Here is a 27,429-nt window from a genome sequence, read left to right as displayed (position 1 = left end):
TTTCTCCCAAACAAAAGCACAACATTTTATTGTAGAATGTGTTGCATTCAAAGTGGACTAGCAAATAATATGGTTTAATACGGCAAATGTTTTGCAGCCTCATAGTCCTACAGATAACAACTATTAAAAACACTTTCATGACACTCCATATGTGTGCCCATATACATACATACAGATTATTCAAAGAAATGTGAGAACGGAAGAAACCGAATTGTTGTGAGAATAAGAAAATGGCTGTTTATGTCATTATTTAGCTTTCATCTCCTGCGTTCTCTTTCTGTCACACTCTTTGAAAGAGGAGGACATTAATTTTTCATCAGAGGAGGGGCTTTTATCCGGACCAGTGCGAGTGTATGTTCGTGCACATGTGCATTAGGATATGAGGAGAATGTACGACTAAATCACTCCTGTGGGATGCCGTGGATATACATACACTGGATATTTGAGAGAATATGAGAGGAAGTGCAAGGCGAGAGTCAATGCGTGTGTGTGTGTGTGTGTGTGTGTGTGTTACCTGGTAACCTGAGTTCTGGTGTTGAAGTCCAGTGCTCTCATTGACTGCAGCACCTCCACACAGCCCATATACTGCAGCAAAGACAAAGAAGACAAAACCTTCACTAAATGCACTTACAATACCTTCAACCACAATTCAAAGCACAGAATGCAGTTGAGTGTTGCCCAGTTGCCTTGTGTCTAGATTATTGACTTGGCAACACATCTGTAGTGCATGTGGTTAAGTGTGTGTGTGTGTGTGTGTGTGTGTGTGTGTGTGTGTGTGTGTGTGTGTGTGTGTGTGTGTGTGTGTGTGTGTGTGTGTGTGTGTGTGTGTGTGTGTGTGTGTGTGTGTGTGTGTGTGTGTGTGTGTGTGTGTGTGTGTGTGTGTGTAGTTTATGAGAACTGATGCTCTAATTATGAAGCACTAATCAAATAAAGAAGTTCTCAATGTAGTTCCTGCCCATAGACTTGGATTCATCTGAAACTGCCACACATTAAAGAAAACAATACATTAAGCATATTAAACAGACTGTTTCACTGAGAGAATTGAAAAGCAAAAGAACTACAAGCTGTTAACCAACCTTTGTCAAAATTAGGGCTGCATTATAAAAATAAAAATAAACATTCCTATTTAGACATCAAGGCAAAATATTAATAATAATAATAATACATTTCCACTGAGAAATTGCAAAAACTACAATCTTAAAGACAATGGTCTTTGTCTTTAAATTAATGTTTTGGCCAAACTCAAAGATCTTTACATTTCTGTGTGATCATTAAAAGAACCAAGTTAGGCTTCTTTCTTTGACCAAAAAGTGTACAATAAGTGTTAAATAAATACAAATAATTTCACTTTATTTTTTCGAAATTATTCATTTTTATGATTTTCTATTAATTGATCTCAGTCCACTGTACATTCATATTTGTTTTAATAAATTAATATTGTTGTTGTTGTTGTTGTTATTATTATTATTATTTGTATTATTATTATTAGGAGAAGGAGGAATTGATTTTAACAGTACAATAGTAATAGTATAACAATATGAGATAATTAGAGCATACATTAGAGATAAAAAGAAAATATAACCACTGTTTGCCTATGCAAATCTCACCGCCATGATACTAGGATGTTCTGGGCTGTGTCTGAAATCGCCCTCTAACACTAACTTTGGTAGCATGCTTCCATGATTACTTCCATATTACTTAATTATGACTTACGTGCTGTGTGCAATCTTTTTACTGTTCTTTTGTGTGGGTGTGTTCAGGGCTGTGACCAGTTCACACTTAAATATTAACTTTAATCAAAATTAAGCACTTGCAGTGTGAATGTAGCCTATGATATCCTGTACCCCAGATGTGACTCAGGTCTCTTGTTCAGCGTAAGTCTATGAGATTTCTTTGTCCGTTTCATAATCAACCACCTGCGACACTACACCTCTCCTCAAGTTGCTTTTGAGGTAGACATTGTGTCCGTAGCACAAACAGTTTGTTATGAATTATACGGCAAAGATTAACGTTTCACACATACTCCATGTGCATGTGCGGTGCGTGTTGCAGTGCGTATGCGGTGCAGGAGCAGCACGCGCTATAGTGCTTTCACATTATGCTGCGTTTGCAGTGTGTAACTGATCCGCAGCTGTACCACAAACACATTCTCACTATTTGTATTTCAAATCCAGAAGTTATCAGCAAATTAAAAAATTAAAAAAAGTTTTTTGTCAGCATTGCGATTCTCTTTGTACATATATACACTCTTTAAAGGGATACTCCACCGTTTTTTCATATTAAACTATGTTATTCCCTTAACTAAGACGAGTTGATGCATACCTCTCTCATCTCAGTGCGTGCACTTAATCGCTCTGGCGCACGGTGACACTTTGATAGCACTCAGCTTAGCCCAGTATATTCAATGGTATCTAACAGCAATAAATTTAGAAGTGACCAAACACATCAACGTTTTCCCTATTTAAAAACAGTGACACGAGTAGTTATACGACCAAGTATGGTGACACAAAATAAAACATGGCGCTTTTCTAAGCAGGTTAAAAAGGACAACTATAATGTATGGCGGAATAGCACTTTTGGGAATACTTCGACTCGGCGCAGTAAAAAGTCACGCCTGATCCTCTTCCTCATACTTGGTCGTATAACTACTCATGTCACTGTTTTTAAATAGGGAAAACGTTGATGTGTTTGGTCACTTCTAAATTCATTGCTGTTAGATACCATTGAATATACTGGGCTAAGCTAAGTGCTATCAAAGTGTCACCGCGCGCCAGAGCGATTAAGTGCACGCACTGAGATGAGAGAGGTATGGATCAACTCGTCTTAGTTAAGGGAATAACATAGTTTAATATGAAAACACGGTGGAGTATCCCTTTAATAGAGTATTCATGTTTAAACCCAATTTAAACAAAGTATTATTCAATGCATTTACTTCTATATAATTATATATTAAGTTGCTCAAGCAGGTGGTAAAATATTTAACCATGCACTTATATTAAAATTGCATACATTTTAAATTAAAACTTAAAATTGACAAAACCAGCAGACTCATACCCTTTCTTATGCATAATTTAAATCTTTATACAATAAATCTTGCATGTCACAAAGAGCTTGTTTTTCCACCTCCACGAATGAGACGAGTGTTGTTCATTATTGTAGTTTTCCTTGATTTACCCCGGTCTTAAAGTAAAAAGATTTTCACTACTGTGAAAAATAGCAGTATTTAATTAAATGCATTTATGGTGAGATGACAAAATTTTATTTAATTAAATGCATTTATGATGAAATTACTAAATTTTCAAGTCAATCTGTGTTCATTTTGACCACGAACCATACGCTGTCACTTAAATTCAGCGCGTGCAGCACAGCAAAAATAGACTCTGTGCGGAAACGATCGCTGCCATGCTGTATACGCACCGCTCCTGGAACGGATCGCCGGACCGCATCCGTGTGCAGTGTGAAAGCTCTAACCTGTTAACATGGGTACGGAAGAAAATACGCACCGCATACGCACTGCAAACGGAGTATGTGTGAAATGGGCATAATACTTAAGTTTAGGAGTTTGTTCTAGTATAGTATTCACCACTAATTAAATCAATAGAAAAGAGGAAAAAAGGGAGAAAGGGGAAACCCAACCCAAGACCCATACATGCATCTTACCCTGACAGAGTAAGAGACCCCACTGGTGCTGACCACATTGTCCGAGTGCAGCCAACCTCGGGTGGGCTTGTTGACAAAGGAGCCGTGCCGTGTCCACTCGTCTCCGCCGAGCTGGCCCCCTTCCACACGGGCCCTCCGCGAGGCCCCGCCCAGCCGGTTCATATCCTGTGGGGGACGAGGAGGAGGAGATGGGGCTGTTAGAGAAAGGAGAGGAAGAGGAGGAGGAAGAGAAGAGCTGGCGGCGGAGGTCCTAGTGTCTTCCGGAGACTCTCCCAAACCTCCCTGACCGCCTGGCATGCTCGCCGGCCTGCTGGAGGCCTTCAGGCCTGGGAGCAGAGTGGAAGACACGCCCAGCCGCAGGGCTCCCATCTTGGGGAAGAAGGAGCAGAGGGTGGTGGGGCTGTTCTCAGCCTGCCGTGGAGACGAAGGAGGGAGGATGGGGGTGAGGGAGGACGAGGAGAGAGAAGGAGGGATGCCAGGAGGGGTGAGAGGAGTGAGAGGAGCAGAAGAAGGGAGGGAGGGATTGGACGCCGTCTCGTCTGTTGAGCTGAAGGAGTCGCTCCTGAAGGGCATGTATTTGGTTTTGGGGACGAGCTCCATGATGTCTCAGCCGTCTCAGTGTCCACTAAACGTCTTTAAATGTCTTTCTACGTTGCTCTATCACAATCAATAACCTGTCTTCCCTTGTCTTTTATAGTCCTCTTTTTCTCTGCATCCACTGATTCCTTCATCATCGCACCAGAGAGATGACAGTGTGCTGACTGTTTAGTCCGGAAAGTATCAAAAACAGGATGTGAAAAGACGAATGATGCAAAAAAGTTTTCTGCTGTTGTCATACACAGCGTGTAGAAGGTTTTGCATCAGATCTCAAGTCTGCATAGAGCTTCTTAGGACACTATGAATCACTAAATCTAGTATGATTGTCATGAAGTTATTGGTATATTTATAAAAGTGTCGTAGACACAATTCATCTCAAAAGATGTTGTGTTTTAAATGCATGCAACTGTGTTTATGTGTGTGTTCATTGTCTTTGCATGTGCTGGGCTCCACTTTACACACTCTTGTCTGACAGAGTCCCATAAAAAGCCTATTAGCTGCAGCTGAGACTTTGAGAGAGGAGGCTTCCGTTAGACAGACGGATCGATAGAGAGAGAGGAAGAGAGCGGGAAGAGATGGATGGAAAATGCTAAAGTACTGATCCAGCGAATGTGGATCATTTAATGATGATTCAAACTGCTTCGCTCACTGACGATTAGACCGGCACCGATCAACATAATCCTCTTTGTTTGGTTTAAAGACTTAATTTAGTCCAGGTGTTAAAAAGATGTAGGCTACACCAGGGATCTTCTACAGCAGGTCCGTGACCCCTAAGATGTCCGCTAACTACAGTATGATTTGAAACAATCCTATTTTAGTGAAAAAAAATTCAAATATGCATACAATATTAAGCTAAAGTGCCGTTAAATGTTTAATTTTTCTTTCAACATTAAAATGTATTAAGTAAATCTATAAAGTACTATACAAGTTGATTTACTCTGTACCTTAATAATGATGATTTTTATGGGTTTCAATAATCAAGGTATATTAATATGAAACTATACACGTTATTATAGGCCAAGCTTAAATTAAACACTTAATTCTGTACAATAATAGAGGGCCTAAAAAGTTTGAAGACCCCTGATGTGTGCTATACAACACCTAGATTACATGAAGTCGGAGTACATGCAGGTTTACTTATACCGAAAGTCTAAATCTGCCACCTCACTTCCTGTCAAATCTAAGAGCGCTTAGCGCTGACACATACCCATCTTTTCCCGTCACTCCCTTTCCCTCCTTCTCCAGATGATTTTGGGACCTCTGTCGCCAAGCCGAGCTCTATCCTTATCTTTCTCCTCCTCTTCCTCTCGTTTTTTCCAGATCACCTCAGGCTCTGCTTTTGCGCCCTCTGCGCTCGTCTCTTTGAGTCTATCCTCCTCTCTATCCTTCCTCTCCTGGAATCCCTCCCTCAACCTCCACACCGTGTATTCCACAGTGTTCCTCCTCTCCTCCTCCAGCTTCTGCCTCTCCAGCTCTCTCTCCCTCTCCAACACACTCGCTCTCTTCTTCCAGATAATCTCTCTCTCCTCCACGCCCCCTCCCTCGTCTTCTTTCCCGTTCTCCAGGCTGTCCTGCTACTCCTTTTTGCCTTCAAAAAAACACCTGAGCCTCTTTGTAATCTCTCAATAATTCACTGAATCGACAAACAAATTGTATATTATACACAGATAATTAACCCTGATAAACAACAATTTGTAGAAATATGATTTAGAAAAGGACAAACTAGACTTGGAAAGCCCTGAAACAGTTAAGTCAAAGATAAATATGGCTATATAGAAGACAACATGGGTTCGAGCACCATTTAGAGAACCACTGATTGTTTGGTGTGATCTGTGAAGAAGTTAAAGTGTGGCAATCCAGCTGCAAGGGAACTATGATGTACCTAAAACAAGCACGTTCCAGCACTGTCAGGGTGATGATAATGAGACCTGATTGGCCAAATCTGAAGTACCGCCTCCAGAGATATGCTCATTAGATGCTAACTGGAAAATCAATCAGTCGCTCATTAGCCTAAATGACACCTCAAAATCAGGCAAACAGTGTTGGATGGAGCAGCTATTTATAGATCTGTTTCCTGAGTGAAAACCTACCCTCTAAATGTCACTTAGCAAAGTCAAACACCGAATTTAACCAACACACTTCCCGTGTAAAGCACTTTAAAAACCTCTGATAAAGAGGTAACAGTCTTATAACCTCTTACAGTTCTGAGCTAACATACCAGGGTAACTCTAAATCTCACAAATGATTAGCATTTGTAGACCATTAACAGTTTCTACTGTTGCTAAGAACAGCAGTTTGTAGCAAAGTCCAGCCGACTTTGGTCTAATCCAGTCTTGCTCTTTTTACAATGGTTTTCACTGCATACATTTTACATAAGCTTCCACAAAACAATGTGAACTTCTATTGTCGTGGCTTACTTTGTCCGTTCAGGTGTTTTAAATTTTTTTGTGTGTCTTTTTAGCACCAGTGTGTGACCACAAAGAAGCCTCAGGGCTGCAAAGGGAAAGTGTGTCTTGCCTCATATGTGCATGAACAAATGCAACACTTTTCAAGTTGTTCCAACAGATGTGACTGGCAGTCAAAGACAACAAGTCTAACTATTATCTCAGCTGGAGTACAACAAGACCAGAGGGACCCGGGAGATTTATTTGCCCTGCACTGCACTTCATCTACAAAGCATCACGTTAGTGGTGCTATTGGGCCATTCTTGCAGTGAAATTTCTCACAGAGCACCTGTAAAGAGAACCGCTCGGACCCGATTGACAAAGCACAATAAGTTATGGGCCTGTGCTGCAAGTTCGTAAACTGCATCACAACGACATGGCACAGAATTAGTACTTTAGCACTGCAGAGCTCACTGTCTCCAAACTTTTTTTTTTTTTTGTGCACTTACACAGAAGTGTCCAAGCTGTATTTTTGAGCTGTATAAGAGTTGCTCATCGTGTCATGAACTTTATTGACGTCAACACAACATGGCACAGAAGTAGCACAGTGTTTAGGAGAACCTGTACAGAGAAGTAGAAATCAAGCTGACTATATATATAAAACATTTAAATAATATCAGTAACAGTTTAACACACAATGGTAACCTAGCTTGGGTGTAGCACCTGTCGGTTAGGAATATGGCAAAATCCCTGTTTTGATATGACGAGTTGTTTCAGAATCCAGTAAACATGAGTGAACGAGTCACCAAATCAACACTGGCTGAACTGTATCTAAAGGTTGAGAGGTTCCTGTTCATCTGAAGTAAACCAGCCACATAAAGAGACTATTGTCAATCACAGATGTACAGTAGCTAACAGACTAGCTTCTTTGTCTTTAAGACATTGAGATTAGCTGTTTTGATCATATAATCATAAAGGTAAATCGGATGTTGAATTAGTGCAGTTGAGCTCCAGCACAGATGGCAAAACCTGAGTTAAACTACACCATTTTCAATTAACATTTTCAAATTATAACATCATAATTCAATAATATCGATGGTCAGTGAAAAAAGCCAATGTTAGATATGGCAAATCTGATTTAGAGATCGACTGAATGAACAAAAGGTTTCAGAGAAAGCACCTTGAACCCTCATAAGGTACGAAGGTTCGACTCTTTCCTAACACTGACGAGATTGAACTTAAAGTTAGATTTAAAGCGTTACTTGGGACACTGCAACACACTTGCACTGAAGTTTCACAAGACAAAGCGTGAGAACTTAACATGCCAATGATACTGTTGCTATGGTACCAGACTGAGGAAAAAGTGTGCGAGACAGAGTCATAAAATAACCCAAACAAAAGCCAACAAGTTTCGCCAACACAAAACCTGTCGACTCTCTCCGTGTCCAATCACAAGAGCTCAGAGCCAGCGAGAATCGATGTTCTGCAGCCAGCGCTGGCACAGGACGGGAAAGTTCAGCTGCTGCCACCACCAACACCTCACTGGTGATTGGCGTTGACACCAGAACATAGAATGAACCAGACACACATCCAAACATGCACAGAGCACAGTTGTGGCACCAGTCCAATGAGGAAATCAAATATTACTCAAGAGTACACACACACTTAAGACTCGTGCATGCTTCCGGGCTAAAGACAGCAGAACTAGCAAACACTAAAAAGTCCTCCTGAAATCTATGAAATATCTATCTATATATTCAAAAGCACCTTTTTTATACACTACAAATAAAGACATCTAAATGTTTTGCATAAAAAAACCCTGATTTTTGTCTGCATAACTTAAGTAACACCAAAAACATTGGTTCAATAACAGACAGCACTATGTACATTAGAAATATAAGAGTTTGTGAGCTGCCATCCAAAAAAGTCAAAGTGAAAGATTTAAAGGAGCTTTAAAGAGCTTTTTTGTCCTCACGGTTTAGTTGTTGCAGAATGAAAAAGTAATATTTTATCCCCCAAGTCCTTGGATTAAAAAAAGAGAGTGAGAGTGCCACATTTTAGGTAAAACCGAACGACCTCCATGTTCAAATCATAATCACGTTAATATTTAAACAGTGTCACACAATCCACCTCCTTCTCCTCTTTCTCCCTCACTCGCTTTCTGGCTCAGTCCCCTCCCTGAAAGACAAAAACACGCTCTTTTCTCTTATCCGTTTCTTGGGTTCTCTTCAAAATCACAAAGTCACGCCAGTTCCCTCGTTTAGAGTGAGTCTCGTCCAGCCTCACTTCTGTGGAACGTCGTGATGAATGGCACAGCGGTCTTCTTTTGTCCTCTCCTTCCCCCACAGTCTCTCATCCTCTCCTCTCTCCACCTCCGTCTGTGTGTGAGGAGCGATGCAGCCGACTGTCCTCTATTCTCCTCTCCTCCCTGTCTGGTCTATCGCTCTCACTCTCTCTCTCACTGATGCTAGCGCTGATTCCCTTTGCACTCCTGCCCCATCCCTCCCTTCCTCTCTCGCTTCTCTCTCCTTGGCAGCATCAGTCATCTATGCATTTATGAGAGTGTGCATGCATGCACAAGCAGCCGAGCACCTCTCTCTCTAATGCACACAATTATGATGGGGGCTGAGAGTGTGAGTGAGAGAGAGAGAGAGAGAGAGAGAGAGAGAGAGAGAGAGAGAGAGAGAGAGAGAGAGAGAGAGAGAGAGAGAGAGAGAGAGAGAGAGAGAGAGAGAGAGAGAGAGAGAGAGAGAGAGAGAGAGAGAGAGAGAGAGAGAGAGAGAGAAAGAAAGAGAGAGAGAGAGAGAGAGAGAGAGAGAGAGAGAGAGAGAGAGAGAGAGAGAGAGAGAGAGAGAGAGAGAGAGAGAGAGAGAGAGCATTCACGGATGGAGGGAAAAAGTCTGCCCTCAACGCTCCTACCATGGTAACTTAAGAGCAGGCGAGTTGTAGGCTACTTCTTGATATTCCATAATCTTCCACAAAATTACCACTTTTCCCCATCTTCCTGACACTTTAACATGATTTATCACCCAAAAATGTATCCCTCATTATTTACTCACCCTCATGTCTTTCCAAACGTGTATGACTATCTTTCTTCTGTGGAACACAAAATAAGATATTCTGAAGAACTGTTTTTGTCCATACACTGAAAGTCAATGGGGTCCAAAACAAAACAACATTGGGCCCCATTGGTTTTCATTGTGTGAAAAACAAAAACTGAAACATTTTCCAAAATTGATTTGAAATGACATGAGAATTAGCAAATGACAGAATTTCCATGTTTGTGGGAACCAACCTCAACCACATCAATAAACCAATGCAAAAACAAATGCAGGTCATATGGTACATCCTCAAGGTTATCTTAGTGTACTCGTTTACACGTTCAGATCAACCATGCAATAAGTGTCTAATCGATGTGTGCAAATAACTCGAGGGCTGATTTGTTATTCATTCAGTCGAGTGACCTGAATTCAGGGTTATGGGGAAGAGTCCGCTGAACTACAAATCCCAGAGTGCACTCTGTTCGCATTCTTGCTTTCTAAGGACACAGGGGACTGCAAATGCTGCAAAGGTGCATCGATTCATTTTTTTCTGCTGCTTCTTCCCTGTCACTTCTCTGTGCTGAAATGTCCGTCAGAAACGTCTGGAGGGAGGGAATATTCGAGCTTAAACACGGTTGCATCATGGTCCTTGGCTCCAGGGCATGGGCATGTCTGGCAAGCACACACACTCAGAGCAGACAGGCAGAGGGGGAGGGAGAGAGAGAAAGAGAGAGTATGCAAAACACAAATATAGGAAAGAGACACAGCTAGACAAATCACAAGAAAATAATTAATGCAGACAACAGGGTAATCAAACATGATCACATCAAAAGGACAACAGATTCAATTACATGCATTCAAATTTTAAGACAACAGACAGACAAACATGGCAGGGCTCAATAATAAGGAAGTGTTTTAAGTCAACTAACAGAACTTTCACTTGCAATCTCGAGCCAATACATATTACGTTTATTGGTGATGTGCATGATGTAAGCTTTGGTAACTGTTGTGCTGATGCTGATGTTAATAGGTCACCAAGGTAAGGTTATTTAGATGCCTAACATAGATGAGGAATTGTCTAAATTGCAACAATTATTGGTGAAAGTTAGAGATGAACAATATGTCGATACTATATCTTATGAGCCAATATTACAAATTATTTCTTTATAGGTATCGGTCGATATTGGATTTCTTCTCTTTTTTGTCTTTTTTTTTTTTAAAGGGTACGTTCACCCAAAAATGAAAAAATGAAAACTCAGTCATCAATTATTCACCCTCATGTCATTCCAAACCTGTAAGACTTTCGTTCATCTGCAAAACACAAATTAAGACATTTTAAATGAAATCTGAGAGTTTTCTGTCGGGTTAACGAGTTTTGTGTCGAGAGTAACGGAGGGTTGACAGTCCATGCAATTACCACTTTGACAAAAAGTTCATAAAGAGATCCATATGAATCAAACTGTTTAGTCCAAATTTTCTACGACTATCAAATGCTTTATATGATGAACAGATTTCATTTAGGCTTTTATTCACATATAAACATTGATCAGCGGACATAAACAGAAGCTCGAATTAACTTGCTTGACGCGCGAGAACAAACCTCATTGGTTCTTCCGGAAGCTCAAACGTGCTGCGTAACACAAGAATGAACCTCGTTGGTTCTCGCACGTTAAGCAAACATTCTTGAGCTTTCGTTTACTATAACAGATGTTTGAGTTGAGGAATGTTTATATGTGAATAAAAGCATAAATTAAATCTGTTCATCATATAAAGCGATCTTGTCTCTTCAGAAAATGTTACAATCTCTTGACCCTTTATAAACTTTTCGAAGCGTCAAAATTGTAGTTGTGTAGCTGTCATTTGAGGAACAGAAATAACTATATAGGTTATAGGTTTGGAACGACATGAGGGTGAGTAAATTTAATTTTTTGGTGAACTAACCCTTTAAAGGTAATTTAGTTTACCTCTGCCATCATTTAATAAACGAGTATTTAAAAACACAAATTTTCTAACAAATGTGCCATAACATGATAATGCAGCTTGTCAATATTGGCCTGAATTTCCTAAGTGAAAACAGGAGTTGAAACATTACAAACAAATCATGTTTTGAACTATATCCGAAAAGCTAAAAACTAAAAATCTCTATGTAAAACGTATTATTTCCAAACACAAAAAAGGTTTATATATATATTAAAAAAACTTGGGGTGAGGTAAGCAAAAAAAAAAAAAAAACTTATTGTTGAGCCCTGTGAGAGCTGCAAATTTTAAATGTGAGAGATAAACAAGAACCATAAAAAAAAAAAAAAAAAATTCAATATCAAGATTTTTTAATAATAATGCAAGCTTCTAAAAAAAATATCTAAATATCTCTCCCAAGAGAAACCCAAGAGGAACCCAGAGCAGGTAAGAAATACAATAAATCCAAGCTTGAAGAACAAACTCCCACTTTAATTTACAATTCTAGTGCCATGAACCCAAGATCTCTAACACATTCAGATATGAAAAAGCAAATTCATGCCTTAGAAAGAATAAGAAAGAAAGGAATAGGCGAGTACACGTGTGGGAAAGTGAAGATCCAGACACCCATCCCATCACCTGGTGCATTTTGGGAGTGTATCCCTTGGCATAGAGGCTGATGATTCTCATTAATGACAACATGAAGGCATTTTACCTCCTAGATACCCACAGAACGGAAGGACAGGAAGTGAGCTAACACAGAGCAATGTAGAGCCAGGCATTATGGTAAATCTAATGACCTACATTTTCAACTCCCTGCAGAAACATAATGTTGTGTATAAAGCACATTGCGTGTGCATGTGCGGAATGCAGTAAAAGATATTCATAGACGGCACTAGATGTTCTCTTCTGACCTGGCTCGCTGTGCTAAAACTTTTAAACTAACTTTTGTTGCCATAACTGCAAAGAACAGACTCCTAGTTTAAAATGACCAAAGCCTATTTTAACTACAATTGACTACATGGTACACAGCAAAAGTGCAGCATTATTCGGCACGAGGCTTGTAACTAATTAACAACTAGTAAATCAAGGCACAACCAACAAATTAATGTAATTTCACCTAAATGTTCAATGACAAAAATTTCTGTCGGTTGGGTCTCCGACTAAGTAATAGCATACGGCAAGGTTTATAAGTTAACCCACTGGCTTCAACACAAACTCAGAAGTGGCCGAAATGTGTCAGGTTTTTCGGTAATGTAAGACCAGCCTCCATGCCTCAGGATATGTAAGTGCAGGTGTGTTTGGGAACGCTTACCACATACTCCATCGGAAAACACTCTTTTGTGTGCCACTTTTCCTAGGAAGTGCATGTAAACGTATATTAGCATGTTCACACGAAATCACATGACACATCAGCAAAGCCACCAATCACAGCAAGCCTTTGATTAGCCTGAGGGGCAAAATCATATAAAATAAATATTGGCATTAAAACATTCAGTTATGTCAGGTAAGCGTTTATGCATGATTCAATCGAGGATTATTACAAACGACTTTCTAAATTAGTTGCTCTTCTTTGTAGCACCTGGGAGAAAAACATCACATGGCAGTAAACCGAATTAATTTGAGCCAATTCCCAAGTGCATCCGGCTACAACTGATATTGTTTGATTGTGCACGAATGCATGTGCGTTCAAGGTTAAAATATACCGCCCCCAAAAAAGAAAAGCACATTAAAGAATGTCTGCGGTCATGCTCAGACAAACCATGGAATGAAAGGAATGGCCAGGCAGGACGGGTAATGGGCATGTATGCTTGTGTCTCCAATACACAGCAGATTGAATCGGTGACAGTGCGCACATGTTCCAGCCTGCTGGGAGTTGGTCAGAGCAGGTAACATTCTTAAAGCAGCCACCCAGAATAGAACTGTTCCTGCGGTAAGTAGTCAATAGCAACTCCTCTGAAACACTTTGTGTTACTTTGGTAACAATGCACTCTTTGCTTATCAATGATACTGCTCTGCAGAGCGCACAAAACTGAAAAAGCATTGTGGGTGGGGTGCACTTCAAACCCACATTGACACTCTAACAGATGTGAGATGTGGGCAGAGGATGAAAGGCAGCAGACTCATTTGACTACAATAATTTAAAGTTTTTAATTAGTGTACAGAAGATTGAAAAAAAAAAAAAGATTGGATTGGTACTTAGTTTTTTTTATTATTATTTTCTGCACATACTGTAATTAGACCAGGATTAGTATCATAGAGACTTCTGGTTAGAGGCAACATTTTGCAACTTATTCCAGGAAAGAACCACACACCGCCGCTGGCGAGGGCGGCGTGGCATGTCTTGCTGTGCGTTCACACCGCCGCTGGCGAAAAGCGTCAAAGTGGCCGGAAGTCATTCATTTTCAATGTGAGTCGGCTCCGAGGTCCGGCGAGGGTGGCGCGTCTTGGAAAGCGAGAGTGGCGAGAAGAGTTGAAGTCAGGTCAACTTTATGGTAATGAGCAATGAAGCGGTTCGGCGGCAACCAATTGGAATGTAGAAGTCCTCCACTTGAGAGGAGTCCAGAGAACACAGTCAAGCATACTTTGGTTCCGACCATAGACTGTAAAAAAAATAAGGACGACGCCCCTTCGCTCTGGTGAGAAGTTAAGCCGTCAGTGTACCGATATGGCACTGACATCTTGGGGCTTGAGTCTGCGCAGTAGCGATTTCGGGACCAGACCTGCGCAGTAGTGAGCAGGAAGTAAAGCCGCGAAATCAAGGCCCTGCCCTCACTCTCGGTGTGAAATAATTAAATATAGAAATTTCGATATTAAATTTAAAGCTCCAATCTCCTCATTCCTCCGAAGATCCCGAAAAAAAGTCTGTTGGTGCTTCAGTGACTACTTCGCTCAGAAAACCTGTCAATCATGACGTCACACCACCGTTTTTATAGCATCAAATAACTAACTAAAAACAAATTTATTTTAAAAACAAACACTTGAATTTACATCAGCGTGATAAAAACAACAGTAAATGACAGAAACCACCTTTGGAAAAAAGATATTTGAAGTGTAATTAAATTGTTTAGTTGGTCTCAAGTCCCGTTGAATAACACGGGGAGGCGGGGTTTATGACCTATACTAGGACCAGTCACCGGGGGGCGATCGAGATGTTTTGGCTTCACTTTTCAGGGCTTGTGCGGCACGCTTGGTTCGCATTAGTACCCAAGCAAAATAGAGAGGTTGATCATGTGAATTTGATAAGGCGCAACATTGTTTACTTTATAGGCAACATTTTCACGCTAGAACGCTTGTTTTTCAGTGGGAATGCAAATTAGATTAGCACTTAACCATGACCACAAAAGCCACACCACACAAATGGCTTTTAATTGGTTTCGTAAATAAATTTAAATTTCGTAAGCAAACATGTCACTATAATTGTTAAGTTCTTTCCATCGATCAATTTCTTACTTTCACATTTAAAAGATTCCATGAGGTTAACTTATACTTACTTGGTCAGTCTACACAAATAACGATCAACATGCTTGTTTGCTTTGCGGCCCATTTAAATAAAGTTTAAAAAAAGATCAAGCCTTCGATCTATGTCTGAGCATCAGAGCGTCCACGAATCTTTCTACGGCGTCGCTGGCAGGGCGGCGAGAGCGAATTCTGCCGCTCTCGCCGGCGGCGGTGTGAACGCACATGACTAATATGTAAAGCGACTGATCATGGTTTTATTTTTTTACATAAAGTTTACACTGATCCTAACCAGGTGTGATGGGACAAGTTTCCAGTAACCAATTATCATTACCAAAAAAATACAATGAAAACAAAAACTGCGAGTGAACGAGTGAAGTTAACTGAAAACAACTATTAATTGGAAAAACTGAAACCAAACTAAAATACATTTTCTTGACTTAAAATCTAAGTAGAATAAAAATGGCCACAAATTAATTTTAGTTTTGTTGTTTGAAACGCAATATAGTTCTTGTAAAGGTTTCAAATTTCATGACTTGCTTTCATTAAAGGTGCAGTACAATAAAAAACGAAGAACTCCCGCACATTATCCGTACTTGCAAAAAAGTATAAAAAAATTCTTTATTGGCAACGTTTCGGTCTCATGACATTCATCATACAAACATTACAAACTCAATCACATTTAAAATAGTCACATGAACAATCAATGTAAGGATTGTTAAAAAGCGTCACGTCAATTGAAACAAAGAATTAGTGAGCATAAGAGTTCTATTAGAAGAAAAGATGTAAATGATCCAGTTGCGGCAAATTTTTTGTCTTTTAATCACGATGTCTCTTCTTTACGTTTTAAGGAATTGTGGGATTGAAAAAGTGAATGTGCCATCTAGAGGGGGTGATACTGAATTGCTCTTACAGAGACGTGAACTGTTTTGAATTTTTACCCTTCAGACTTTATCACCTAGACTAGAGGGATGAATGATGAAGCAGTATTTAATGTGATGTTATGAAATGTTGATATTATTTACAATTGTCTGTACCTGTCTATGATGGTGATGTGATGCTAATTATGTATTTAATCACTTAGCCTAATTTGATACAAATGGATCCTTACATTGATTGTTCATGTGACTATTTTAAATGTGATTGAGTTTGTAATGTTTGTATATGCCTGTAACGTTGCCAATAAAGATTTTTTGATACTTTTTTGCAAGTACGGATAGTGTGCGGGAGTTCTGTTTTTTAATTTACTTGACCTACCTACATGGTCTTTTTTTCCCACGCACATATCAACTGCAGGTGTGCGATGGTGTTTGCGCTCTGATTAAAGCTGCAGTACAAAATGAACTAAAAATGTATATTACTGACAATGGTATTTCATTACGGTAAACTAATAATAATGATTTATAATTTGAGCTGTTGGGTTGGATTTCACAGCAAATGTCAGTTTGACGTCAATTGTTTTTGCATGCTTTTTGTTAACTTTTTTTAATTATTTTATTGTAGTTAGGGAGTCAAAAACAGTGGAAGCCAGTTATAGATATTTGTGCATAATTTTTTTATGCTTTTTCTTTTCTTTTTTTGCAAGTTTGGTGATATTTGCACTAAAAAAATCATGTCCTGTAAGCACATGTACAGTACACCATCACACTGTAAACCATCATATTTATTCGTGAAGAAGATCTGAACCGAAGTCCAATAGTCAAATAATCACCAAAACAATGTTCCTCCGCAAGAAACTTGTAGTTTAACGCCTCAAATCGGTATAGAGCCAAATCCAAAGAGCCAAATTTAATGATACACTTAAATTGCATCAATCAAAATAAACTGAAAAACACAAAGAAATCTAATATAAAACATATTACTAACTAACCAAAACTTAGCTATTTGAAAAGGACAAACTAAACCAAAAAATAAAAGAGAAATTCTAAATTTAAAACTATAATAACCCTGCAGTGACAAGCAACTTGTCTTACCAGTCCCACAGGTACACAGTTCTGCATCAGCCCGAGGTGGACTGTTGATTTTAGGGGAAGGTGTTCGTGTTTGCATTTCTCTTTCTGGGAGTGGACAGAGGCCCAACATAGCCTGAGTTTTTTTCCTCGCAGTCCATAATAACAGGGTTGACCGGAGGACTGAGCTGAAGTACACTGAAGCTCAGTGTTTCAGACTTAGCAGCCCATACATGTCCCTGAAACCGCATGTCTTAGTCATTAAAGATTAGGTAAAGACCTGGAGATGCAAGTAATGCCACTTTCTGTCTGACTCACACAGCCATATACATACAGACCGAACCTGAGTCCTCTGACCCAAGCGTGACCTAACCTTGGATCATGGGAAGACTTGAATCTAATGCAAATCATGACATGAGAAAAATTCTCAACTAAAAAAAAAAAAACAGAGAGTTTAAGTGAAACAGGAAACCAACATAAAAAGCACCAGTGAACTTTTACATGTGGTTTCATATTGGTCTTATGATATCTTTGATTCTCTCAGGCATGCATACTATATGAAAAACCCATCTTTCTCACACTCACACACAAACACACACACAGGTGTCCTGTTTTCTGTGAAGACAGCAAAAATGACATGAAATACTACTTTAACAACATACCAGAACTATTAGCAATCCCAGAAAACACACAATAGTCCCATGGTTCTCGCTGTCACACACTGACACGATTACCAAGATAAATACTGTACATCTATCAATGCACAGCTATGTGACGGCATAAATAAGTCTACAAGATTAAAGCCATTATGGCATGAATTGTGGGAATCTGTCAATGGCTTTTCTGAGTGGACATTAGATTAGCATTCACTCAGGCTTCTAGACTACAGAAGTGTGAGCTATCTATTTTAGGACTCTCTCCCTTCTTCTCTCTTTTCCAAGTACTGCAGTCTGTCTTGCTTAAATACACAGTGCTGACGCTTCCTCGAACACCAACTTCCACTCTCTTTCAGCAGAAAATAGATCTCAAAAAAACTCACTGTTCTGTTTAGCCAATCTTAAAGAACTGCCAGGTCACACAATACATCTTGTTCTTTTTCACTTTTCGTTAAAGAAACTGCTGTGATCAAACACGAAGACAAAACAGTTTCCATATTATACTATGGAGCCCGTAAGTGACATTTGCAGAAAAAAATTCACAAGAAACTTTTGTATGCGAACAGGAAAACTAGATGTATCAGAAATGGCAACATGTAAGCACACAAACTTCTCATTTATATTATTGATTCTAAAAACTAACAGCTGGTTATCAGCCCGTTTACTCACCTTAGTTATTGCCTCAATTCATCAGCTGACCTCTACAATGTACACTACCCAATATACCATGCAAAAGTTTGGGTCAGCAATAAGTCTCTTAAGCTTAACAAGGCTGCATTTATTTGATCAAAAATACAGAAAAAAACAGTAATATTGTGAAATATTACAATTCAAAACAACCGTTTTCTACATGTTTAAAAATGTCATTTATTCCTGTGATGGCGAAGCTGAATTTTCAGCATTATTACTCCAGTCTTCAGTGTCACATGATCCTTCAAAAATCATTCTAATATAATGATTTGCTGCTCAAACATTTCTTAGTTATTATTCATGTTGAAAACAGTTGTGCTGCTTAATATTTTTATGTAAATCTGAATTTTTGGGGGATTCTTTGATTAATACAAAGCTCAAAAGAACAGCATTTATTTTAAACAGAAATATTTTGTCCATCCTGAAAAAAAAAATTTAATTCTTTAAAAAAACAACAACAAAAACATCTTACTGAAACCAAACTTTTGAATGATAGTATATTTGTAGTTTTCCCATGCACATATGAAAGTTTTTATTTGTGCATGCGCAAAAGTCTCAGGCTTTCTTTCTGCAACTCTTCACCTTTCAGTAAAATGTATGTAAACCCTGAGTGACCAATACAACATTGTGTACACAGTTAAAAAGAATAAGTACCAAAGTATGTTTTAATAATGTGCTACTTTAAACCTACAAGCACAAATATTATGGCACTATAACAGATCAAAAGTGGGATTGACCTTATACCAACCACATGCTAAAACAAGCAACAAAATACATGATATCAAGTAGGTCAAAAATCTCACAAAAAACTCAATCATCCCTGGATCTTTGTCAAAATCTCAATTACGAAAAACATTTGCAAGCTCACATTACCAAATGCCTAAGCATCAGCGACACAAGTGCAGGATTTGAGAAACAGCTTGTGTGTCTCTCGCAGTGGGTATGCCACGTGTGGGTTTACTCAGAGCGAAACCATTTGGACAAAAGGCCGTCGCATCCTGGGGGGGGGGGGGGGTTGTGTTAAAAACCATAAGAACCACAAACAGCTCATCAGGTCTGAGCAGGATATCGGTGATATCAGAGAAGGTCCCACCACTGGAAGTAGTCAGGGGTCATTGTAACACTCCTCACACACCCAAACTTTTAGAGAGAATTTTAAAGGGATAGTTGAGGTGAAAATGAACATCGTCGTCATTTATTCACCCTTATGTCCTTCTGAGCTGGTATTATTTTCTTTCTTTCATAAAATGTTTGAGCACTGTGTCAGACTGGAAGATTATCAGTGAATGAATAACATCTTGAATATGTTCCTCTAACAATGCAATTATAGGGCTTCAGAAGATATTATATGAACTTTTCAGAGCTTTGAAAGTGTGACTAACTATCCACAATAAAAGGCTGGAATGACATTGGGGTGTGTAAATTATAACAAATTTGTAATTTTTGGGTAAAACATTTTTGAATTAGGGATGCTAATGCTTAATCGACGATTGATTAATTGTCGATAATAATTTAATCGAAAGGTCATCGTTAGAGTGCGTAGTATGTGTGTGCAGCAGACACACATGGAGAAATGAAACATGTGCGCCGTAGTTACCTGTTAAGCCGTCTGCTCTCTAATTGCTCTCACGGTACTTTGATGTCATATACCAATCGGTCTGCACAGTGCCACTTCAAGCCAAACACACCTAATTTCTTCAAGCCATGCAATGGATTAGGTAGGCTAGCCATTCATTTCAAAATATAATTAACCAAGGGTCCAAAAAAACCTACAAGCAAGTGATTTTACTGAACATAAGAACTACTTGCTTGTGTAAACGCCACAGTAAAAGTACATAGACAAAACAACATGTAATACGATCCTGGTTGATGTGCGATGATCTTCCAGCGCTGTTTCAGATGTGCACTCCTATTCTAAGGCTCAAGGTAAATCAAGACCTGTCAATCTGAGCAATCAAACCAATCCAAGCGCGCTCCAGCTGTAAAACAGTGTCTCTACCCACTACAGCCAACCAACATACCCGAGATCCAGTTTCCATTAGATGAACTTTCAAATGATGTTGGAATACACTACGCATTGTCTTATATTGTGTTTGGGTTCATTCAAGACCACCTGCTCTAAATAAAGATATGCAATCTACTATGATTAACTAATGTTTCGCAAAGTTACAAGCAAAAATGTGGCGCAAAAGGAGTATACATGGCATCATGTGTATACTGTTTACACGTGTGTTGGCGCCGATTTTTCACACAAATACTTGGTATAGTTTGGTCTCTAACCGAAAACAAATATGCTTGTTGTATTCTGCTAGTTGAGACCTTTTAACAATATATGACAAGTCTATCTGTTATGCACAATGATTTTACAGATCACATTTTCATGTAAAGCAGTTATTTTTTCAAGCTATGAAAATAGAGCACTTCTAATGACAGCACATTTAAAAGCACTTGTTAAGTGATGGTCGTATTCCCTATATTTTCTGCAAAGCCAAGCTTCTAAGCCTTAAAACGACACATATTTTCTGTTGGTTAAGTAACATGATGACTAGTAGTGGTTAAGAGGTTGATTAATGATTATTCATCATTAATTTAAACAATGATCGCTTATGGGAATTTATGTAAACTGACATAAATACAAGGGATTAAGGCCACATCCACACGAAGCCAGAGCTTTCCCTATCCGATATTTTTTTTCCCCGTTCAAAAAAAATAAAATTCCGTAAACACGGCGTCATCTCAAGAAATATCTGCGTACACACGAAACCACTGAAACCTAAGGCCACATCCACACGAAGCCAGAGCTTTCCCTATCCAATATTTTTTTTCCCCGTTCAAAAAACAAATTCCGTAAACACGGCGTCATCTCAAGAAATATCTGCGTACACACTAAACCACTGAAACCGAATCAAAACGATGTAGTATACATGCCAGACCAGTATGTGACGCTGTAATTCTGCCACAGACATACACTAAAAACGGAGAAGAAGACTTAAAGCATGCGCATAAACCTTGCGCGCTGTATACAACAATAATATTAGAATATTAGGCACAGTAGCTTATTTTTTTCTTTTCTTTTTTCTGTTTTAAACAAGAACTTTGTTGAACAATATGAAAAACCATAAATGTAGTTGCTGTGACTTAACGGTGTCTGACTAGTTGACACTTGGTGTGATGACATCATCGTTTCACAAAATATACGGATTGGCCGTACACACGAAAACGCAAGGGCGGCGTTTTCAGATTTATCCACCTTGGGACCCGGTTTCAAAAAATTGCGGTTTCAGTCTCCGAAAACGCAGGATCCGTGTGGACGAAACGCCAATACGATAAAAAATGTATACGTATACAGCGAAACGCGTCTCCGTGTGGACAGGGCCTTAGAGGCCTACCATGTAAGATGAGATTCAGTTGATGTTCACTTTCTGGAGTGAAATTTCAAAAACCTGACAATATTGTCACTAGCCCCATGACAAAACATGTCAAATAAGAGAGAGACAGGGTGTGACCGTAAGGAGACAAGGTGGTCTGTGAAGACAGGCTGACTAATGTGCCAGACATGAGGAGAGACAGACAGACTGGAAAGAACCTTTGGTCTATTTTACTACCTGCTTGTGGATCATAAAGAACCAGATAACTCTCGCTTATAAACAAAGAACGTGGTTGTATCTGTATTGTGTCAGTATATGAGTGGGTCACATATTTGGGTCACAAATGGAATATTATGAATATTTTCATAAAAAATAGAATATCAAATCAAAATTTCTAGATGAAAACAACAAGAAATTTAAAACCAGTTAGTGAAATTTCGAAATGTATAAAAAAATAAATAAAATAAAACGTATGCTTTGAGGTGGATGAATTCTGTCCATAAACTACAATTAAAAACATTTACCGAATAAATTCCTAGATGTGCATCAGAAAATTATGAGACTAGGAATGCACAATATATCAGTTCATAAAACCAATTTAAAGATCAGCCGATACTGATATTGGATTTTAATTGTATATGCTCATTTCCATTTTTATATTTAGATTACCCTCATCTAATGCTCAATTAAAGTTAATTTTTTTAAATACTCTAATAATAATTTAAGAACACTGGTAGGCCTAAATGTAATCTTTAGCTGATATCAAAATTAATAACAATACATAAATACAGTATATTGAACATTATAGCCTTTTTTTTTTTTTTTTTTACAACTGATTTTTTAAACAACTAATTTCAGATTTTTTTGTTGTTGTTGTTTGTTGTTTAGACAAAATGGTATATTTAGCATTGTAATATCTACTATTTATGGGTTATCGGCCACCACAACGTAAAAAATATTTATCATAAATTAAGTTTACAACTTGGATGGAAACATAGCTAGCGTGTGTGTGTGTGTGTGTGTGTGTGTGTGTGTGTGTGTGTGTGTGTGTGTGTGTGTGTGTGTGTGTGTGTGTGTGTGTGTGTGTGTGTGTGTGTGTGTGTGTGTGTGTGTGTGTGTGTGTGTGTGTGTGTGTGTGTGTGTGTGTGTGTGTGTGTGTGTGTGTGTTGAAGGCAATAGAGAACATGGTAAGAATTGAACAGGAAATGCCCCCTCCCCGCTTTTACGACAACCAATCAAGTGGTGAGAAAGATAAAGAAACAAAAGACAATGCATGCTGCATGACATTTCAACTACAACACCACATGTAGAGAATTATCGATGTCTATCGTACATGTGGCTTCAGTACCTGACCATGTTCCTCTATGTGCAGCTGAACTACTCGCTTTGTTGCAAACCAAACCAACATCCTGTTGACTCAAGTGTTGACCACCTACACATCACTGCCGCTGTAGTTCTTCTAGGTCTGGCCAAAGTTCTCACCAACCATCTGCACAAAAGTATTTTCAAAAAGAAACCTTCAGAATCACAACACTGAAGCCTTATGATAGGAGACGGAGAGCAGGCTGGGACAAAGCCATTGCCTTCAGTAGTCACTGAAAGTGGTGAATACTCCTTCAGATATGCCACAGATGAATCTGAAACCCATGGAAAAACCCATTTGAAATTCTGCCCAGGGTAAAGGACTAGATCTGGGAACAACTGCACGTTTAAGCAGTCAACTTGACCAGACAAACTATAATTCTCTGTTGTCTAGCAAACACATGCGTCATCTGGCCCATCAAAAACATAAACTACTCAGTGGGACATTGTGATAGCACAGGAACATGATATCCTGTCGCGTGCTCCCGAGAGAATAGATGGGAAGTTTGGGACAGTGGCTCAAAGTGGCGTATTTCTAAACTTGATATAAATTAGAGGAAGCCAGACAGTGGAAAACATCAATAACATCACAAAAACCAAACACGTATTGGGCCTTAGTTATGAAATACAAACAGATTGAATTGTTCATTAATACATACATAAAATGTCCCATTTAATCTGGCCTGCTGCCCTGCTCTCACTTCATCAATGCAATTCACTGGCCAAACATCATTCAGGATGTAATTATTTATTTCAGAAGCAAATTTCTAATGTGTTCGGCTCCATCATTTAGAAGACTTCCCACAGAAGTTCACAAATTTACAAAGAAGAAGTCTGGAAGGGGCCTCAAAAGGGACAACATAAGAGTTTACTGTGTATTGATAGATCAGCTCAGAGACACATTATACTCCTCAGTATGACAAAAATGACTCTTTTCTGAGCACAGGGTTTTTCATCTGAGATTGAGCAGGTGTGTGTTGATATCAGGCCGTCTCAAAGAGTCAATTTAGCAGTAATAATATTCACTATCGGCCTGTTCATCCTGCTTCTATTCAGGTGAAATAAATTGTGAGTTATCTAGTGCTTCCTTCACCAGTAAGTGTCATCTGTAGGCAACCTGATAACATATCTTCTTAGAAGACTAGAGAAAAAGAGAGAGTTACAAAGAAAGCCTGTCAGTTCATTATAAATCCTGTATGGCTCTGTCATGACACTGCCGTCATTCACCCTGCTACAAATATCACGCTCTAGGGGAAAACAAAATCAACTGGTTCTGATTTTGAAGAAATTAACCTTCCGATTACGAAGTTCTTAAGTTAATAAATAATCAGAACTTTAACTGTCCCACAGCTTCTCTCACTGAACCCCAAAACAGTCCGTAAAAAGTAATATAAAGGCTCAAAGTGCTCCTCGTAAGTTATGCACATGGACATGAAGCAAAATATGACAGAATGAGGCCAGCTGGCCTGTCGATACTGATGTAAGATGAAATAGAGGAGGCCTTCAAGAAAGACTCATCTAGAATACTATTCCATCAGTGACAAAACCACTGACTCAGTTTCCTGAGACTGACATCACAGGCATTGTTTCATAAATGACTGCACAATCTAGATTTCGTATACAGTGCTCAGTCTAATGTCACAGTCAGACATCTGAAACTGATAGGAATACATAGGATCGTCCCTTGTGTTGGACTGAATCATTATTCAGTTGGTCCAAATGTCTGCGACAGCTGCTCATGCAGCAGATAAGAGCTCATGCTGGTGTAGGATTCGCAGCTGGTCAGATCTGTCCATGACAAACGGCCCTAATGTTGAGGACAACTGCTTTTCACAACAAGAGATTATTTATATTAGCGTCTGTCACTGTAACAATACAACATAACAGAGGTACACAGACAATCGGTAATATTTTAGATATGAACTTATCTACTTTTTATTTTGTGTCTAATGATGCCATTTGCTGGTTAATACATAGTTTAGCTTAACTAAAATGAACCTTTACCTAACTTTTTTTTTTTTTATTTAAGAAAAGCATTTCACTTGATTAGACAGTCCAAAACTTTGCATAAAGATTAGGTGTTAAAATAAAAATTAAAAATATATAGCCTATTATTATTAATATTAATATTGTATACTAAATACCAGAGTAATCTAAGCCACAATAAAACAATATCGGTGGATTTCTAAAACATAATATGCATAAAAGCCTAAATTAAGTAGCCTACTTCAGTACTTGATCGCATTTTGTTTCAAGTAAGGATACAACTTAACGTTACTCTGCCTTGAAAGAAATTGCAACGGATCGATTCTTGAATAGCCTAGTTCTCATGTGGTCTTACAGTAAGCACGCTGGGTAATAATGAGACAAAATTATCCCCAATGAAGGATATAGAACGGGCGATAAATAGAAAGACAGTTAAAACAAAAGTAAAGCGTCAAGTCTGACTCACGCTATAACAAGTTGAAACTTCTTGATTTCACGAGACACAAGCATTCGAGCTCGTTTCAGTACGGAGCAGTATGGATTCCTGTCCCGCATAAAACAGTCACGATTGTGGTCAACTTTTGCCTGAACTTACCCGCTCGCTTCCTTTCGGCCGCTCGATTCCGGTCCTGCGCTCCGAAGCACTTTTCAGATCAACTTCTGAAAATATCACATTTGAGGAACAAAGTCAGTCCAGATAAAGGGATAAGAACGGGTCTCGCCAGGCTCATTTACACGAATAATGTCATGAAACTTTTCTTTTCGGCTCTGCCTTCCTTTCCTCACCCAGTCTACCCCCCTTTTTCCACGGACCAAAAAAAGTCGCACTTCCGCGATCTGGTGGCTGCTTGTATCATGTGGTTTGTCGTCCACGAGAGCGCCCGCACCTGGTTCTCTCAGCGCGCGCCCTTGACCTGTTTTCTACATTCAGAGACGGCGATTCACAGTTGAAGAAGTATTAAAATGTCCCTAAACAGGGATATGAACTCATTCATGGACTTTCCCGGGAGTTTATGGTTATTAACTCATTATTGACAAGGAAACTAGCTGTAATTAAATTACGTAGGACATAAAACAAAATATAGGCTACTAAATAAAACAAATAGGCCTAACGTTACTTAGTCTATTTGTGACCCTGGACCACAAAACCAGTCTTATGGGTAATTTTTTTTTTACATTGAGATTTATACATAATCTGAAAGCTGAATACATAATCTTTCCACTGATGTATGGTTTGTTAGGATAGGACAATATTTGGCCGAGATACAACTATTTGAAAATCTGAGGGTACAGAAAAATCAAAATATTGAGAAAATCGCCTTTAAAGTTGTTCATTTCTGTTGGCGATAGTGCTGCATCCATTCACAAAAATAAATGTTTTATATATTTAAGGTTGGAAATTTACAAAATATCTTCATGGAACATGATCTTTACTTAATATGCTAATGATTTTTGGCATAAAAGAAAAAACTATAATTTTGACCCATACAATGTTTTGTTGGCTATTGCCACAAATATACCCGTGCAACATAAGACTGGTTTTGTGATCCAGGGTCACATATTAGGCTACTGTTTTATTCGCCGTTTACAAAACTACGAAGCGAGTGTGACAACAGTTTAAATGTCTTCAGTTTTATTAAAAAGAAAATAGTATTAGATCTCATCATGTCAATTTAATCTGCAATCTCGAGTATTTTTTAGTAGTCTATTAATGATATTGTTTAATCTCGTTTAATGTAGGCTTTCCCAACCAATATGACTTTGTATCTTCTGCGAAAGAAAAGGGGGGGGGGGGAATGTGATTAATGGCCTCAAAATCAAAATGCAGTGACAATGAATGGTGACTAAAGAGGGCGAGCTTAAAAAAGGATAAATCGCTGTAGGCCTATATAAAAAAGTAGCCCATAAAAGTGGCCAATAGGATCATTCGCTATATGGAAAATCATGCCAGCATTTTAGAGATGGCTGTGAAGGAGCATTGGTTTAATCTACTGAAGGAATGAACACAGTGTGTACTTTGTGAACCACATTTGCAGCAGCACTAACTTTTGTTTTTTGTTTGTTTTTTGAGAACTGAAACTGAATAAACTAGGTCAGGGGTCTTCAGCAGGGGGAATCAATCAATCATGCCCTGCAGTTGACAAGATTAAAACATACATTTATAAACAAAAATTAAATAGTTGGTGTGAATAATTCAAAAACTACGTCAAATGAGACACTCTCGTGTCGTGTCGCCACCTACTGATGTAACATGCAGAAAGCGCTACTGAATAAATCAGAAAAAGACAATGAATCTTTGTGTTGTTGAACCGATTCAAAAG

General features: G+C 38.8%; 1 protein-coding gene and 1 long non-coding RNA gene across 6 annotated transcripts in view; one reads left to right on the top strand and one right to left on the bottom strand.

Annotated features, from left to right (window-relative positions):
- Positions 1-25,964, bottom strand: part of shc1 (SHC (Src homology 2 domain containing) transforming protein 1) — a 39,895-nt gene extending 13,931 nt beyond the window's left edge. The window contains exons 1-4 of one of the 5 annotated variants that reach the window (XM_082149587.1): positions 25,704-25,964; positions 23,109-23,249; positions 3,661-3,825; positions 515-585 (exon numbers count right to left, since the gene is read on the bottom strand). In XM_082149587.1, coding sequence (XP_082005713.1) covers positions 515-585; positions 3,661-3,825; positions 23,109-23,168 — 296 coding nt within the window. In that variant the 5' untranslated portion in view covers positions 23,169-23,249; positions 25,704-25,964. Of the gene's footprint in view, positions 1-514; positions 586-3,660; positions 11,469-12,953; positions 12,996-23,108; positions 23,250-25,703 lie in introns of those variants that run through there. The other 4 variants (XM_082149588.1, XM_082149589.1, XM_082149586.1 and 1 more) reach the window with 4 other exon arrangements.
- Positions 13,002-16,902, top strand: LOC309483663. Its single transcript, XR_014200615.1, has 2 exons — positions 13,002-15,648; positions 15,705-16,902. It is a non-coding gene; the product is annotated as an uncharacterized lncRNA (long non-coding RNA).
- Positions 25,965-27,429: the final 1,465 nt, after the last annotated feature.

Source organism: Leuciscus leuciscus (genome assembly GCF_965113295.1).
Source record: "Leuciscus leuciscus genome assembly, chromosome: 20".
Taxonomy (NCBI): Eukaryota; Metazoa; Chordata; class Actinopteri; order Cypriniformes; family Leuciscidae; genus Leuciscus; species Leuciscus leuciscus.
The sequence above is the reverse complement of the archived record's forward strand: the minus strand, read 5'-3'. Positions and strand labels throughout refer to the sequence as shown.